The 17,322-nt window shown below is 37.1% G+C and overlaps 1 protein-coding gene across 1 annotated transcript in view; it reads left to right on the plus strand.

Annotated features, from left to right (window-relative positions):
• The window catches only part of TNKS2 (tankyrase 2), a 56,173-nt gene that overhangs the window by 24,469 nt on the left and 14,382 nt on the right, over positions 1–17,322 (plus strand). The window contains exons 12-21 of the mRNA XM_081104312.1: positions 1,397–1,568; positions 1,852–1,931; positions 3,531–3,676; positions 5,612–5,777; positions 8,224–8,443; positions 11,288–11,397; positions 12,093–12,281; positions 14,065–14,317; positions 15,141–15,223; positions 16,384–16,504. Of these exons, the coding sequence (XP_080960438.1) occupies positions 1,397–1,568; positions 1,852–1,931; positions 3,531–3,676; positions 5,612–5,777; positions 8,224–8,443; positions 11,288–11,397; positions 12,093–12,281; positions 14,065–14,317; positions 15,141–15,223; positions 16,384–16,504 (1,540 nt within the window). The remainder of the gene's footprint in view (positions 1–1,396; positions 1,569–1,851; positions 1,932–3,530; positions 3,677–5,611; positions 5,778–8,223; positions 8,444–11,287; positions 11,398–12,092; positions 12,282–14,064; positions 14,318–15,140; positions 15,224–16,383; positions 16,505–17,322) is intronic.

Here is a 17,322-nt window from a genome sequence, read left to right on the forward strand (position 1 = left end):
CCAAATAAACTTTTTTTAAAGTGAATTTATTTCATATTTCAGTGAATTTTCATATATGAATAAATAGATTAATTGCCCTGAGCATTTTAAATGGCCTTTTCAGGCCCTGTAAGCCTGAAGATTAGCCGTTTATAGTCTAGTTTTGGGTTCATTGAGAAAGTCGTACTATATTCCTGTTGAAATATTCTCCACTTCCATGAATACGAATTGAACAGTTTCTCAAAACACTAGTGGCCACAGGATTGATTACCAAGAAACTTAATTTCTCAGTTATGTTCTGAGGAATTACTTCCTTGATTTGGGAGGGGTGGAGTAGGGATGAATAGGGAATGTTACAGGTGGTGTTCTTTTTTAAATTAGAAACATTTTTAAAAGTGCAACCAAGTTGAAAGAACTTTATAGAAGATAATTATATACCCACCACTTAATTTTCTCCCTCTATCAATATATCTTATTTTTTGACACATTTCAAAGTAATTTGCAAATTATTGTGCACTTCTCAAATACTTCCAAATAGGCACATCTAGAGCAGCGGTTGCCAACCTTTCAGACCTCACGGACCACCAGTGGTCCGTGGACCACCAGTTGGCAACTGCTGATCTAGAGGTCAATATTCATTTACGGGGGGTTTTTTTAGATGTAAAATTTGCGTGCAATTAAATGCATAAACCTTAAATGTACATTTACTAAATCACCAAGACACAGAACATTATCTCATGGCAGAGACAGGGCACTCTCCACCCCTAGAGATAATACCCTTTGTAATTTTTTCCTACATACATTACATTTGCCTGTTCAAGGTCTTCGTGTCTATGGATCATACAATATGTACTCATGTGTAAGGCTTTTTCCTCAATATATTGTCTTGGAGATTCAGCCACTAATCAATAGTTTGTTCCTTTTTATTGCTCAGAAGTATTCCATTGCATGAATATACCATAGTGTATTTATATGTACAGATTATATTTTCCATGATTTAAAAAGGTAGAAGATTAAGCCAGTAGAAATAAATGTTTTCGTGCTTATCTAATCTCAGGCTTTGTTACTGACTATACTCTTCAGGTTATTGTCCACATTTCTGGACCTCAGAGAGCCATAGAAATACATGGATTAGACTTAGGCAATGTCCAGCTTTAAATGCATTGAACTTTTTAATGCTAAACACAGCTATTATTCAACATCTCACACTTTTAACCCAAAATTGAATCTTCCTTCTGATGTCAGCCATCATGAATTGGTGAATTTATGTTCTTGACTTGTGCATAAATACTTGCTTTGAATAGGCTTCTTAAGAGAATAATTGAGAATTTTAAATTAGTAGCTAATGCTAAATACATGATTGGGTGCTTTAAATTTTGCATTGAAGGCTAATTTCAGCTTTGTCTGCATTATTAAGGTTAATGCTCTGGATAACCTCGGTCAGACTTCTCTGCACAGAGCTGCACACTGTGGTCATCTACAAACTTGCCGCCTACTCCTGAGCTACGGGTGTGATCCTAATATCATATCCCTTCAGGGCTTTACTGCCTTACAGATGGGAAATGAAAATGTGCAGCAGCTTCTTCAAGGTATTACATGCTTCCCTGAAATTAATTTTGTTAATTAACCTTTATATTTTTTCCACATACCATGTAAGAGTTGGTAGTAAAAGGAAACATTTTTAGAATTTTTGGCTGTTATTTCTTCCTAACTCATTACACTGTTTTTTTCTTCTACTCCATAGGGATTTCCTACATAATCTACCAAACTCTGAAAGAACTCTAACTTTCAGATAAGGTGCCTCCGCCCTTAAAGCTTGGTTCTACCTCCTTAGTAGTAGTTAATTACTTTTCTCTCTCTCTCTCTCTTTAGAGGGTATCCCATTAGGTAATTCAGAAGCTGACCGACAGTTGCTGGAAGCTGCAAAGGCTGGAGATGTAGAAACCGTAAAAGTAAGATAGGATCTTATGTTTTTAATTTTGTGTTTTTATTTTGATAATGTTTAATGTGTTTGTATTGTTATAATGAAGAGCCTAGTTATTTATATATGCCTTGTTTCAAGAGGTAAATAATGCTACTCTAGTTTTCTGAAAATAAGAATCATTAAATAATAAAAGAAACTTTAGTTTCATTTGCATCTCTCTAAATGCATCACAGTCACAAATTTAAGTAAATTGCATGTTCATGGAAATGAATTTTGTTTAAAGAACCCATACATTTGTTTCTTTAAAAGAATAAGGTGCCCTGGCTGGTTAGCTCAGTTGGTTAGAGCATCATCCCAACACGCCAAGATTTCGGCTTTGATCCCCAGTCAGAGCACATACAAGAAGCAACTAATGAATGCATAAGTAAATCGAACAACAAATCCTCCCTCTCCCTTTCTTCCTCTCTCTTAAATCAATCAATAAAAATTTTTTTAAAGAGAGAGAAAGAGGTTTTACTAATACTAACATTCATTTGACCATTTTAAAAATATATATATATATTTATTGATTTCAGAGAGGAAGGGAGAGGGAAAGCGAGATAGAAACATCAATGATGAGAGAAAATCATTGATCCACTGCCTCCTGCACACCCCATACTGGGGATCAAGCCCACAACCCGCGCATGTGCCGTTGGCCAGAATCGAACCTGGGACCCTTTGGTCCACAGGCTGATGCTCTATCCAGTGAGCCAAACTAGCTAGCTTCATTTGACCTTTTTTGAGCACTGTGATTTATTATTGGTGTTGCTTTTATTCTCCAAATGTTTATACTTTTCATGCAAAATACTCTTGAGTGTTTTGAATGTGGCTCTTATGGCCTTTTCCCGCTAGGCTTTGTTACCTAAACCAAAGAACACAAAAAAATTCTTTGACTATTTTCTTAATTCTCCCATTTAAGAAACAATAACATTCTATAGTTAGTTCATTCCATGTAGTTCATTAATTTTCTACCAATGTAATTTCTTGACTACCAGCATCAGCATCAGCACTATCTAGAAACTTGTTAGAAAGGCAAATTCTCAGGTCCCAGCCCAGCACACTGAGTTAGAAAATCTGGAGGTGAGAACCAATGAACATGAAAATTTGAAAATCATTGATCTAGAGCAGTAATCCTCAAACTTTAATGTGCTTACAAATCACCTAGGGATCCTATTAAAATGCTAGTTCTGACTCAATAGATGGGGTCTGAGATTCTGAGTTTTTCATAAGCCTGAGGTGATACTGATGATTTGATGATGCAGTGTGCTTCTACATATATTTGCCAAAAATGCAAATTACAATTGCTGATAATTGATACTTAGATTACCTTTATGTAAGTAGTAATTGTGATAATGGTAAAAGTTACCTACTAGTCTTAGCAGAAGATAATACAGGTACTAGAGATGGGAGGAACAGAGGGATTCTCAATAAATGACAAGATGAAATAAGAATAAAAAGCAATAGTTTCTGAGGATGCTAATTTGATGAGGCAAGAAAATAACTCAGACGTTTGAAATTTCTACTAAATGAATGAAAATAAGAAACCAGAATAAGTAGCATTGTATGTATGCTGTGTTCCATCCTACAGAAATTGTGTACTGTTCAGAGTGTGAATTGCAGAGACATCGAAGGGCGTCAGTCTACACCACTCCATTTTGCAGCTGGCTATAACAGGGTGTCTGTGGTGGAATATCTCCTGCAACATGGAGCTGATGTGCATGCTAAAGACAAAGGGCAAGTACCAGCCATTGCCATAGTCTCTTTCTTTTATCAGACCTTATTAGGAAAATCTGAAAATGTTTTTATGATAGTTAGTAGTTGTTTTATTTTCAGGGAAATCTATTCCCTAACATTAGCTTAAATATGGCTTCTTCATTTTAGTTAAGATTTTATGATGGTTAGCATTTACATACAGGCTTATTTGCATAATGCCTTATCCTATCTAATAAAAGAGAAACGTGGTAATTAGCGTGCGACCGCTACCCTACCCATTGGCTAATCAGGGTGATACGCAAATTAACTGCCAGCCAAGATGGCAGCCGGCAGCCAGGCAGCTTGAAACTAACATGAGGCTTGCTTGCTTCAGTGACGGAGGAAACCAACGTTCCCCGCCTGCCTTGCCGGCCTCTGAGCCTGCAGTTTGAAACATTGTAATAAATATAGAAGCTAAACAAAACCCCAGAAACCTGCTTTCAGCCAGCTGGGATCTCAGAGCTGGAGTTATACTGTCACACTCAGGGCGGGGCCGATGGGGAGGTTATGGCTCTACCCCATCACACACAGACCAGGGCCCATGGGGGTAGGGGTGGGGTGGCGCCGCCCTCTATCACCCACAGAGCAGGGCCGATCAGGGGGTTGGGGCGCCGCCACTCTCACACTCAGGGCAGGGCCGATGGGGAGGTTATGGCTCTACCCTGTCACACACAGCCGCAGGGCGATCAGAGGTTGGAGAGCTCCCCCGTATCAGGCACAGAGCAGGGCTGATCAGGAGGTTGGGGCGCCTTCCCCTGTCACAAACAGATCAGGGCGGATAGGGAGGTTGTGGCCCCACCCCCTGTCACACACAGAGCTGCAGGGCGATCGGGGGGTTTGGGCGCTGCCCCCTGTCACGCTGATCCCGGTGCTGGGAGGCATATTACCCTTTTACTATATAGGGTAGAGGCCTGGTGCATGGGTGGGGCTGGCTGGTTTGCCCTAAAGGGTGTCCTGGATCAGGGTGGGGGTCCCCACTGGGGTGCCTGGCCAGCCTGGGTGAGGGGATGATGGCTGTTTGCAGCTGGTCACACACCCTTCAGGGTGGGGGTCCCCACTGGGATGCCTGGCCAGCCTGGGTGAGGGGCTGAGAGCTATTTGCAGCTGGTCACACACCCTTCAGGGTGGGGGTCCCCACTGGGGTGGATGGCCGGCCAGTCTGGGTGAGGGGCTGAGGTTTGTTTTCAGACTGGCGGGTGATGGAAGCTCCCAACCGCTCCTTTTTTTCTTTTTTAATTCTGGGCCAGCTTTAGCTCTGAGGCTCCAGCTCTTAGGCCTCAGCTGCTGAAAGTAGGTAATCGAAACAATGTATAACTCCAGCTCTGACTCCAGCTCTGAGATCCCAGCTTGCTGAAAGCTGGTTTCTGGGTTGTTGTTTTTTTAGCTTCTATATTTGTTACAGTGTTTGAAACTGCAGGCTCAGAGGCCTGCAAGGCAGGCAGGGAATGTTGGTTTCCTCCGTCACTGAAGCAAGCAAGCCTCATGTTAGTTTCAAGCTGCCGGCTGCCATCTTGGCTGACAGTTAATTTGCATATTGCCCTGATTAGCCAATGGGAAGGGTAGCGGTTGTATGCCAATTACCATGTTTCTCTTTTATTAGATTAGATGACCAAGGAGATTACAATAGTGTGGTTGATTTAAAAAATGTTTTAATTTGCTTTGGTAATATTTAAAATCTTCCAGTTTGTTTTAAAATTATTTTTCTTTAAAAATATACAATTCTAGGTATTTAATATATTCTCTGCAATTTTAACTATTTCCTGCTTGCCCCCCAAAATAATTCCATCTATGCTTTCATTCAATATTTAGGTTCTGTATAATCAGCATAATCTCTTTTACAGTTCAAGAAATTTATCAGCTATATGTAATTATTTAAATTAAAAAATATCTTTGCATGGCTTACTTTTTTTTTTTCAGAGGCCTTGTACCTTTGCACAATGCATGTTCTTACGGACATTATGAAGTTGCAGAACTTCTTGTTAAGCATGGAGCAGTAGTTAACGTAGCCGATTTATGGAAATTTACACCTTTACATGAAGCTGCAGCAAAAGGAAAATATGAAATTTGCAAACTCCTGCTCCAGGTATATTTAAGCACTTACTGTTGACAGGGTGTATTACATAGAAAATGTTTAATACTTCTAATATAAATTTAAACTAATAAAGGAATAGGAAGCAGTATCTAACTCTCTACCTAGATATCAGAATAAATGCCAGGAACATTATTATTTTTTTTTTAAATATATTTTATTGATTTTTTTTACAGAGAGTAAGGGAGAGAGATAGAGAGTTCGAAACATCGATGAGAGAGAAACATTGATCAGCTGCCTCCTGCACACCTCCTACTGGGGATGTGCCCGCAACCCAGGTACATGCCCTTGACCGGAATCGAACCTGGAACCTTTCAGTCCGCAGGCCGATGCTCTATCCACTGAGCCAAACCGGTTTCGGCCAGGAACATTATTTTAATATGAGTATGTTTACCACACATAGATTTTTTATTTTATTTAATTTATTTAGATTTTTTCATTGTTGATAATACTGCAGTTCTCCATTTCCCCCCCCCCCCCCCTTTGCCCACCTTCACCCAGCTCCCACCTTTCCGTCCCTTGGCTCTCACTACACTATTGTCAGTGTCCATGAGCTATACATATATTCTTTAGCTTATCCCTTTACCTTCTTTATCCAGTCCCCTCCATCCCCCTCCTGTCTGACATTTGTCGGTCTGTTCCATGTAACCATGCTTCTGGTTCTAATTTGTTTATCAATTTATTTTGCTCATTAGCTTCCACCTATTGGTGAGATCATGTTTTTTGTGTTTTCTGACTGGCTTATTTCACTTAACATGTCCAGATCCATCTAGTATGCTGTCGCAAAGGATGAGGTTTTTTGAGGGGTTTTTTTAAATCCTCACCTGAGGATATTTTTTTCATTGCTTTTTAGAGAGTGTAGAAGGGAGGGAGGGGGAAGGGGACAGAGAGAGAGAGAGAGAGAGAGAGAGAGAGAGAGAGAGAGAGAGAGAGAGAGAGAGAGAGAGAGAGAAACATAGATATGAGAGAGATACACTGATTAGAACCTGCAACCCAGTTACATGCTCTTGACTGGGTCTATTACCAAGACCCTTTGGTGTGTAGGCCAATGCTCTATTAAGCCACACCAGCCAGAGCAAAAATTTTCTTCTTTACAGCCGTGTAGTATTCCATTGTATAAATGTACCACAGCTTTTTTATGCACTCATCTGCTGATGGGCACTTGTCAGTCTGTTTCATGTTTCCATGCTTCTGGTTCTATTTTATTGATCTGGGCTATTTCCAGATCTTGGCTATTATAAACACTGCTATGAACATAGGGGTGCATATATTCTTTCTGATTGGTGTTTTAGGAGTATTGGGATATATTCCTAGAAGTGGGATCACTGAGTCAAAAGGCAGTTCCATTTTTAATTTTTCGAGGAAACTCCATCCTGTTTTCCACAGTGGCTGCATCAGTCTGCACCAACAGTGCATTAGGGTTCCTTTTTCTCCATATCCTTCCTCACCAGCACTTGTTCTTTGTTGATTTGTCGATAGTAGCCATTCTAACAGGTGTTAAGTGATACCTCATTGTAGTTTTAATTTGCATCTCTCTGATTATTGTGATGTTGAGCATTTTTTCATATATCTATTGGCCATCTGTATGTCCTTTTTGGATAAGTATCTATTCAGGTCTTTTGCCCATTTTTTAATTGGATTTTTTGTCATCCTAGTGTTGAGTAGATTTATTATTGTATAAAGTCAACTATTGTTATATTAATAGTTCTCTGATTATGTTTTTTTCTTAGTACTTCAAAATAGTTGATGCATTATATAATTAATAAGCCAGATTTATTTATTTACTTAATTCTTTATTGTTGAAAGTATTACATATGTCTTCTTTTTTTCCCCATTAACCCCTTCCAGCCCTCCCCTACCCCCTTGCCCCAGGCCCTCACCACCCCCATTGTCTGTGTCCATGGGCCATGCATATATGCATACAAGGTCCTTGGTTGGTTACCTCCCTCCCCCCACCTTCTCTGCTTCCCACCTTCCCTCTCCCCCCCACCTTCCCTCTGAGGTTCTGCACTCTGTCCCATGCTTCCTTGTTTCTAAGCCAGATTTATTTGAGTCTAATCAAATTGATAGTGCTGATTCAATACAGGTACCAGTGTACATATTTTACAGTAAAAACAAGAGTAAAGTTAAATTTATAATTTATTTCAATGTTTGTGGAAACTAAAAATGGTGTATTTGAAAGTTAATTTATTTTAAATGTAGTTTAAAATTTTGACTAGTGTTGCATTATAAAACCCCAATACATTTTAACTGCCTCTATATTCTTTTTATTATAATTTTCTGTATATTAAATTAAACATTGATAACAATCATGTTAACCTTTAAGGTAGAGTCTCAGTAGGCAGTAGTTTTCTTTAGTATACTTACATTGACTGTTTTCTCATTGACCAAGGACAAACCTAAGTCAGTTCCTCTTTGTTCTCTTTTTTCACATGCCCAGCATGGTGCAGATCCTACAAAGAAGAACAGGGATGGCAATACTCCTTTGGATCTTGTTAAAGATGGAGACACTGACATCCAAGATCTGCTGAGGGGAGACTCAGCTTTGTTAGATGCTGCCAAGAAGGGCTGTTTAGCCAGAGTGAAGAAGTTGTCTTCTCCTGATAATGTCAATTGCCGTGATACCCAAGGCCGACATTCAACACCTTTACATTTAGCAGGTAAGGGAATGGAGTTTCACAGATTTAGTCTGGTGAAACCTAAGACTCATTTTATCTGAGTAAAATATCTTCTACAAATAAATGTAAAGGGTTCAAATCAAACATCTCCTAATACCACTGTTACACTCTAGTGCAGTGGTGGGCAAACTCGTTAGTCAACAGAGCCAAATATCAACAGTACAACGATTGAAATTTCTTTTGAGAGCCAAATTTTTTAAACTTAAACTATATAGGTAGGTACATTGTTATTAACTTAATTAGGGTACTCCTAAGGCTTAGGAAGAGCCACACTCAAGGGGCCAAAGAGCTGCATGTGGCTCACGAGCCACAGTTTGCCGACCACGGCTCTAGTGTGTTTGTATAGGGCAGTGATGGTGAACCTGACACGCGTGTCAGAGGTGACACGCGAACTCATTTTTTTGGTTGATTTTTCTTTGTTAAATGGTATTTAAATATATAAAATAAATATCAAAAATATAAGTCTTTGTTTTACTATGGTTGCAAATATAAAAAAATTTCTATATGTGACACGGCACCAGAGTTAAGTTAGGGTTTTTCAAAGTGCTGACACGCCGAGCTCAAAAGATTCGCCATCACTGATCTAGGCAACTATACGTCATGGTCAATCTAGTAGTAGTTGAAAGAGGCTCTGCCATTCACCATGTGTGCTTTGGAACCTTTATTTCAGGTCACCATATTTGAATCATCTTTGGTGAGTGAGTTTTAGGTACAGAAACTTGAAAAATATGCCTGTTTGACCCAGCTTTCCTCATGAGAAGCTAAAGCTTTCCATTCTTCTGATGATAGCTGTTAAGCACAAGCAGAAAAATAAATCTTAAAAGACTTTTCAGAAGTTACATAAACCTCTCACCAAAGTTATTTCTTATATTAATTATAAAATACCACAGATTGGTGGCTTAAACAACAGAAATTTATTTCCTCACAGTTCTGGAGATCAAGATTTTAAGGATTAGATTCTCCTGAGGCCCCTCTCCTTGCCTAGCAGAGGGCCACCTTCTTGCTGTGTCCTCACATAGCCTTTCTTTGTTGTGAACACATCCCCGTCTCTCTCTCTCTATCGGTCCCACTCTCCTTTTATAAGAGACCAGTCTGCTAGGATGGTCACATTCTAAGGTAACTGGTGGTTAGAGCTTCAGTATAGGAATTTTGGAGGACACACTTGAGTACATAATATTTGTTCTAAATTTTCACTCAAAATTGGCATCGTGCACCTTGTTTTTAGTGCAGATATACAGCATTGTGGTTTCAGTACAGCTTTTTCAGCTACATTGAAGGTGCTAGAGAATGGGCCTTTAAAATCACTGAGCCACAGCTAATACTTCAGTGGATTTGTGTCCTATGCCTATATTACTCACACAACTTTATCTAAAACATGTATTAAAAAAAGAAAAAAGTAAAAATCTATTCATTTCAGTCTCAGTATGAGTGTGTTCCTAGTGTTTAAGGGATAATTTTGATTAGATGTGATTTTTAACTTCTCACCCCATGTAAGTTGGGACCCCACTCTCCAAGGAGAAGTATTACTCTATCTGTGTCTTTTGGAGAATTTTGGAAGTGATAAGCCACATGGTGATAAAAAGCTTTTCTGCTTCTACTGGCAATCAGGAGTTTCTAGTTCATGTAAGACAAGAGTGACCTAACCTCTGATTTGAATTGTGCTGTGCATATTTATTTATATTAGCTTTTTAAATTTTTATGGAAGCTTATCTAGAACATTAACATCACTATTTAATTATGTTGTTTTTTTAAGTGGCAAATACGTTGTATGCACAAAATATTTTTGCCCACCTGGGCAGTGCTATACCTTGAGACCCAGAAGGGTTTGTACATTCAGTGCAACACTTAGCTTATAATAGTTTTGTAGGTTTGTCTTTCTTTGCTTTATTTTACTAAAATTGTTTTGCCTTAGGACCTTCAGCAAAAGTATAAAAACTACAATAAAAATTAAATGTAGATAAAATATTTTCAACTATTTTAAAGTTTCAAGTCATATCTGGTTTTATTTTGGCAAAGTTAACTTCCAGATTTGCTTTCAGCCTGTGAGTATGTGTCGTACTATACCGTAAGAGTATGTATTAAGATAGCTGACAGTTTCAAAGATGACAGATTATGGCATATTTATAAAATATTGTTTCACTTCATGGGTTTAGCAACACATAGGTTCTGCTGCCAGACTTGTGGAGATAAAAGCATGTTCTTATGGCCTTTTGGGGAATTGGTGCCCTAAGACCCATGCTGGGTGCTGTCTCCTGCTCTGCATTGAGGTCCTAACTTAGCTTTTATATGATTGAATGCCTTTAACTTGCAGCCTTGGAGACCGTGTATCTGAATTCTGGAAGTTGTATATAACAACATGAAGGCTGGGACTTTGGAAAAAAGGTTTTAAAAGATACAGTCGCCGAAACCGGTTTGGCTCAGTGGATAGAGCGTCGGCCTGCGGACTGAGGGGTCCCAGGTTCGATTCCGGTCAAGGGCATGTACCTGGGCTGCAGGCACATCCCCAGTGGGAGATGTGCAGGAGGCAGCTGATCGATGTTTCTCTCTCATCGATGTTTCTGGCTCTCTATCTCTCTCCCTTCCTCTCTGTGAAAAATCAATAAAATATATTTAAAAAAAAAAAAAAAAAAAAAGATACAGTCATATCAGTCAGGTTTTCTAAAATGAGTATCATCCCTGAGAGCTTCCAACTTGAGGCCAGTGGGCAGATTTTATTTCAAAGATAAATTTTTTAATAGACCCCAAAGGGGAATTTCATATTTCTATAATTATATGTAACTTTTTATATTAACAATTAAAAGTAATTTTACTTCTTTTCTAAATCAGCTGGCTATAATAATTTAGAAGTTGCAGAGTATTTGTTGCAACATGGAGCTGATGTGAATGCCCAAGACAAAGGAGGACTTATTCCTTTACATAATGCAGCATCTTATGGGGTAAGTTCTTCCATTTTACCTTTAAAAGTCTTTGAGATTTTCAAAGTGAAAATCAGTATTACAGTTCAATGGGAATTTAGCTTGACTTTATCATTTTATAGAGAAGTAAATATGAGGGCTAAAGAGGTTAAATAACTTACAAGTTTCAATTCTGAATCTATTGTAAGTCTGCTGTGAGATGTGCAGCACATTTGTCATTCATTTTACTATCTTACCACCAATCTTTTACTTTCACTAAGCTGTTGATTTATTTGTTGGTGCCTAGGAAACTCATTGGGATTCATAGGAATCTGTAGTTCAGATGCATTATTCCTGACTTTTTATAACCCTAAATGTTGCCACCAGTACTGACAGTCTCCAGTAGTATAATTTGAATAATTGAGGAAGGCTGCTTATTTATAAATCATTGTTCCACAGTTATAACATCTGAATAATTGAGAAATTATTGAAGTCATACTAGTTAGTTCACTTCTTTGTCAAATTCTTCATGTTTTCTAGATAATTTCTCAAGTAATTTAAATATCTACTATAATTTTTAATTAACTACCTATACATTGTGATGTTGGGAAGAAACAGTTTTTTATTTCCAGGCTAAGTATGAATACATGTAAAAATAGGTATATAGGGCTAGTTACTTTTTAGGAACTAAAGTGGAATAAAATTTCAGACTGTAACAGGAATATTTTCTTTTACAGCACGTAGATGTAGCAGCTTTACTAATAAAGTATAATGCATGTGTCAATGCCACGGATAAATGGGCTTTCACACCTTTGCATGAAGCAGCCCAAAAGGGACGAACACAGCTTTGTGCTTTATTGTTGGCCCATGGAGCTGATCCTACTCTTAAAAATCAGGAAGGACAAACACCTTTAGATTTAGTTTCAGTAAGTGATGGGCTCTTTGAAAAACTCAGTGCTTTTCTCGCTTTTTAAAATTCACTTGGTATATATAAAATGTCTTCATGGTGAATGTGTAAAATCTGTTTTATAGCCCAATTTAATTGTAGAACATTTTTGGTATTAAAATATAATAACTAAGTAATAGAATTATTAGTTATTGTGTTTTAAGTACTTTGGGAAATGGAAAAAAGAAGTATAAAGCATAACTACTTATATTAGTTGGGAACCAAAATAGGCACAAGCTCCCATTGAATACTGGCAGTGCATACAGGTGCAGGATAATACAGGACATGGGCCTTGAGGAATTTCCCTAGCTGGGAGCATTGCCCTCAGGTGCAGCCACAAAACCTGCTTCTAGTAGATTCCCTCCCACACTACCTCATCCCAAATTCATATTTCTTCCCCAGTAGAGCTGTTCACGAAACAAGCTTGTTTCTCCAGTTTTCTGTGGAAGTCTTGTCTTCCTCTCCTGAGGGAACTCCTGTAGGAATCTCCATACTAGCCTCTACCTCTGCTTTGACCACTGTAACACAGGTACCTGTCTTGCCTCCACCACTGGGGATATTGACCAGAGCAGTGAGGGAAAGGAGAAGAAATTTTTGAGGTAGGAAGGGAAGTCTCTTCAGACTGCTTTCACTGAGAGAGATTCCATTGTTATAAGTTATATTGAAAAGCTAATTTAGTTGAAATACATTGTAGGTTAAATAGATTTTTCTAGGTTGACAATCCAATCATATTTGCAACTTTTTTTTCAGGGAAATGTCTTTCCCATTCCAGACTTCCTTAAAAGTCAACTTTTCTTGTTCAATCAACTCATTTATCAGTCCACCAAATATAATTGACAATGAAACAAAGTGCTCTAGAGAACACGTGTGGGCTTTAGAGTTGAACAGACTGCCTTAGAATTCCACCTCTACCACTTCTAGTTGTACAATCTTGCAAGTTGCCTAACCTCTAAGCCTCAGTTACCTCATCTATAAATGGGGATAAAATATATTTGGTTAATATGAGATTTAATGTACTTAAAGTCCTTGGCATGTACCAGGTACATAAAAAGCACCCAAAAAAAATGGTGCTAATATTATTTTTAAATGTTATATACAAACCATGAGTCCCATGAGAGTCCTCAGACTCGGGGGGAACAAAAGGATAAGGATCGGATAGTCAGTATAAATAAATCACTAACCATGAAAACAAGTACTGATTTACTTCTTGCTGAATGTTAATTACCTAGTGTCCTAATTGAGCATTATGAAAGAATGGTAATGTCACTAATTAAATTAACCTGCCAGTAAATTTGGGGATTTTTTTCAATTCTAGCAAATTTTATTAAAATAATTGTCTTTGTTAACCCCCCAAAAACATTCAGTATTGAGGAACAAATATCATTGAATATTTTCCAGTAAACAATCAATCATGATGTTTGCTAAAGTTTAATGTATGTTAAATTACTTCTCTCACAGTAATTGCAAGTGTTAAAAGCTCTTACCTTTTTAAATTGATATTTTTCATTGTAGTATCAAAATTATGATTTTTTTAATGCTCTGCCACATTTAACAGTTTTGATTCTGTGTCTTGGAAGAATTATGTTTTATATTGAATAATAGTATAGCTGAATATCACTTATTTGCTTCACTTTTTAAAATAATCGTTTTTATATTGAAAAGCAGTTCTAGAGCAAATATGTAGGGGTTTTGTCATTTGAAAATGCATTCTACTGGGTGTAGTAGAATTTTAACAGATTTCATCTCTCTGGCATGTAACCTAGGCAGATGATGTCAGTGCTCTCCTGACAGCAGCCATGCCCCCTTCTGCGCTGCCTTCATGTTATAAACCTCAAGTGCTCAATGGCATGAGAAGCCCTGGAGTCTCTGCTGATGCCCTGTCTTCGGGTCCATCCAGCCCATCAAGTCTTTCTGCAGCCAGCAGTCTCGATAACTTATCCGGGAGCTTTTCTGAACTGTCTTCAGTGGTTAGTTCAAGTGGAACAGAGGGTGCTTCCAGTTTGGAGAAAAAAGAAGGTGAGATTTTATGAAAATGTTTTCTAACTCACATTGTAGGCACATATTTGATATTTGGAATGCTAAAAAGTCTCTTTTTTTAACTTTAAATATAACTGTTAGTATCAGGTTAACATAGTTGGAAAGTTTTAGCATTTTGTTACTTTCCTTACATTATTATAATTCCTAATGACATTTTCTCCTTTCAAGTTGAGACTTGATGCTGTTAACCTACTCTTTAGATGTAAATATGCTTTCTAAAAAGTTTAGAAGTCCTTTTGGTTGAGTAGCTGTGCCTTAATTTACCTCTTGTATACAAATTTATGGAATACTTTTTATTCCATGTCAAAATACCCAATTTTAAAAAGATAAAAAGACACACACACATATCTGCAGTCTCTAAAAGCTGTATTCTTTAACCTTTTACCTGTCAAAATTTATCTCACCCTATGTGACATTGTGAAAATTATTTTGTGAAGTAGCTTACATGCTCAAAGACAGGGAAGCTTCTTTAATGGAGATAAAATTTACATATAACAGTAGTTTCAGCTCTATGAAAACTTATTTTAAAGATAATTAAAAATAAAATTATTTTAATTAAAAGATTTGTTTTAACCTGAGAGTGTCCTGTTGGTTAATTGTTTCTTCTAGTGATGAACTCTTAACAGCATTCTTTGTAATTTTTAACGTTTTATTCAATATTATATCCCTAGTGGCTATTCACATTTTGCTTTATTTTTACTTTCTTTATGTATACAGTAATATTACAAAAATTTTGTCATAATGTTGATATCTATTATTCTGATGTGTGAATTTTTTTTGTTTTGGATTTTGTATTTTTCAGTTCCAGGGGTAGATTTTAGCATAACTCAATTTGTAAGAATTCTTGGGCTTGAACACCTAATGGATATATTTGAGCGAGAACAGGTGAGTTGGTTAACTGTTTTCCTTATTTTGGTGTTTTATGGAACCTCAAGGAAAAAGTCAGGCATACTTGAAATGCTCCACTTGTTTGGAGTGTAGGGAGGGTATTTTTTTTTTTTTAAGAGACTGGAAATCACTCTTCTAATTTGGCTTGGTCTTGGAATTTCTGTTCAATTTATTAGCACATAAAATTAACTCTCGTGTAGTAATAGTAAAATAACTTTTTTGAATGCAAAGTTTAGCTTATTCAACCAAAAATAAGTTACCCTTGAGCCCTGTTTGTTTAGTTCTGTTTTATCAGTAACTACTCACTGTACTGACACTTCACTAGCCTCTATATACAGGGTGTCCCAAAAAAGTGTGTACACACTTTAACAGCTGATAGCTCAATTTAAAAAGTGAAATGTATTTCAATAAACACTGCCTTTATAATTATTCAAACTGTGTGTATACTTTTTTTTTAGATACCCTATAGATATGCCATCTATATATCTGGTCTTTTCTAGAATAGTCCCAATTTACAGTACTCTGTCAGAATATAATTACAGATTTTTTTTATTCATACCCTAAGGAACTTCCGATCTAGTTATAGAGCTATAACAAGAACATATGAAGAGTTAAGTTTGGGGCATCTATTTTAGAAATGCAAAGAAAGAAAAGATTACTGCGAGCTGGATTCCAGAGAAAACATAGTATAAATAGAAGAGGATTTTTTAAAGTGTCTTTAGTTTCACAAAGTGGGAATAAGATAATTGAGATAAAGGATTAGTTTGAACAGTGATGCAGAAGCACGATCTGGAGCCTGGAGGAACAATTAAAAGCCTTGTATACATGAGGGATGGTGGAAAGATATAATAGTGTACCTAAATATGGTTAATTTGAAAATACATTTTTTGTTTTGCTGCTTTGTTCTCAGGTTCTTATGCTAAATGATAGTGATACTTTTGGTAGTTCATGACTCAACTTTATATAATTAAATTAGCTAGTTAGCTAAAATTAGCTGCAGCTTTTCATTTTGTTTAACAGCTGATTTATTTTCATTCCTAAGCTGTTCAAAAATTAATTTGAAGTAAATGTATGAATCTAGTACATTGTGAGATCACCAATATATGAATGTTCACCAAATGAGTAAGTCTTCTAAACAATTTATTCTCTTTTGTAAGATCACTTTGGATGTATTAGTTGAGATGGGGCACAAGGAGCTGAAAGAGATTGGAATCAATGCTTATGGACATAGACACAAATTAATTAAAGGAGTTGAGAGACTTATCTCTGGACAACAAGGTATTTCATTTTAAATCATTGCTATTGTCAGTTTAACAGCTTCCATAAAGGCAGTCCTCAACTTACGAATTGATAATTTAAAAATCTTAAGAGTCCATTTAATAGGAAGAGCTCCGGGAAACCTGGAATCAAGTCTTAACTCTGCTGCTACTACTAAGCCTCCTGAGCTGCTGCTATTTACTGTGTGAACCTAAGAAAACTTCTGGGCCATTCAGAAATTTAGGGATTGCTTTAGCGCTGTTATTTCTATTTAGTTATTTCTGAAGTTATCCTAGCTCCAAAGTTTTGATTCTGAAAGATCTGAAACTTGGGTATCTTGTATCTTATAGTAATAGGCAATGATTAGGTGTTCAGGACTGCCCATAAAAGACTTTGTAAATTTCTCTTTTGTAGTAAATAGCTAAATTCTAAACACTTGCAGTGAAAATACAGGGAAACAATGTTGCAACTGAGGAAATTTAACAAAACAAAGTTGAATATTTTTATTTCTCCTGGATGTTAATGCTTAAGGAATATACAAATTGTATTCGGTCAACAGATGTTAACCCTTCCCATGTACCAGGTCCTGAGTATAAAAAGGTGAATTAAGTTTCAGAAATCACATTTTAAGTTCATTGTTAAATTGAGGAAATTATTTACCCTGGGGTCAGAAGCATCCTGAAATTGAAGTCCTGGCTATACAACTAGGGTTGAAGATAATCCTCCATTAGCAAAAATGAAAATTTTCAGGGAAGAATGTATACCTGCCAGAAGAGGATCTAGCTCTTGAAGAAGGTAAAGGAGTGCCTCTAAAAATTAGGTAATAACGCAAGCTAAGG

The sequence above is a fragment of the Myotis nattereri genome, assembly GCF_964212035.1.
Source record: "Myotis nattereri genome assembly, chromosome: 13".
Lineage (NCBI taxonomy): Eukaryota > Metazoa > Chordata > Mammalia > Chiroptera > Vespertilionidae > Myotis > Myotis nattereri.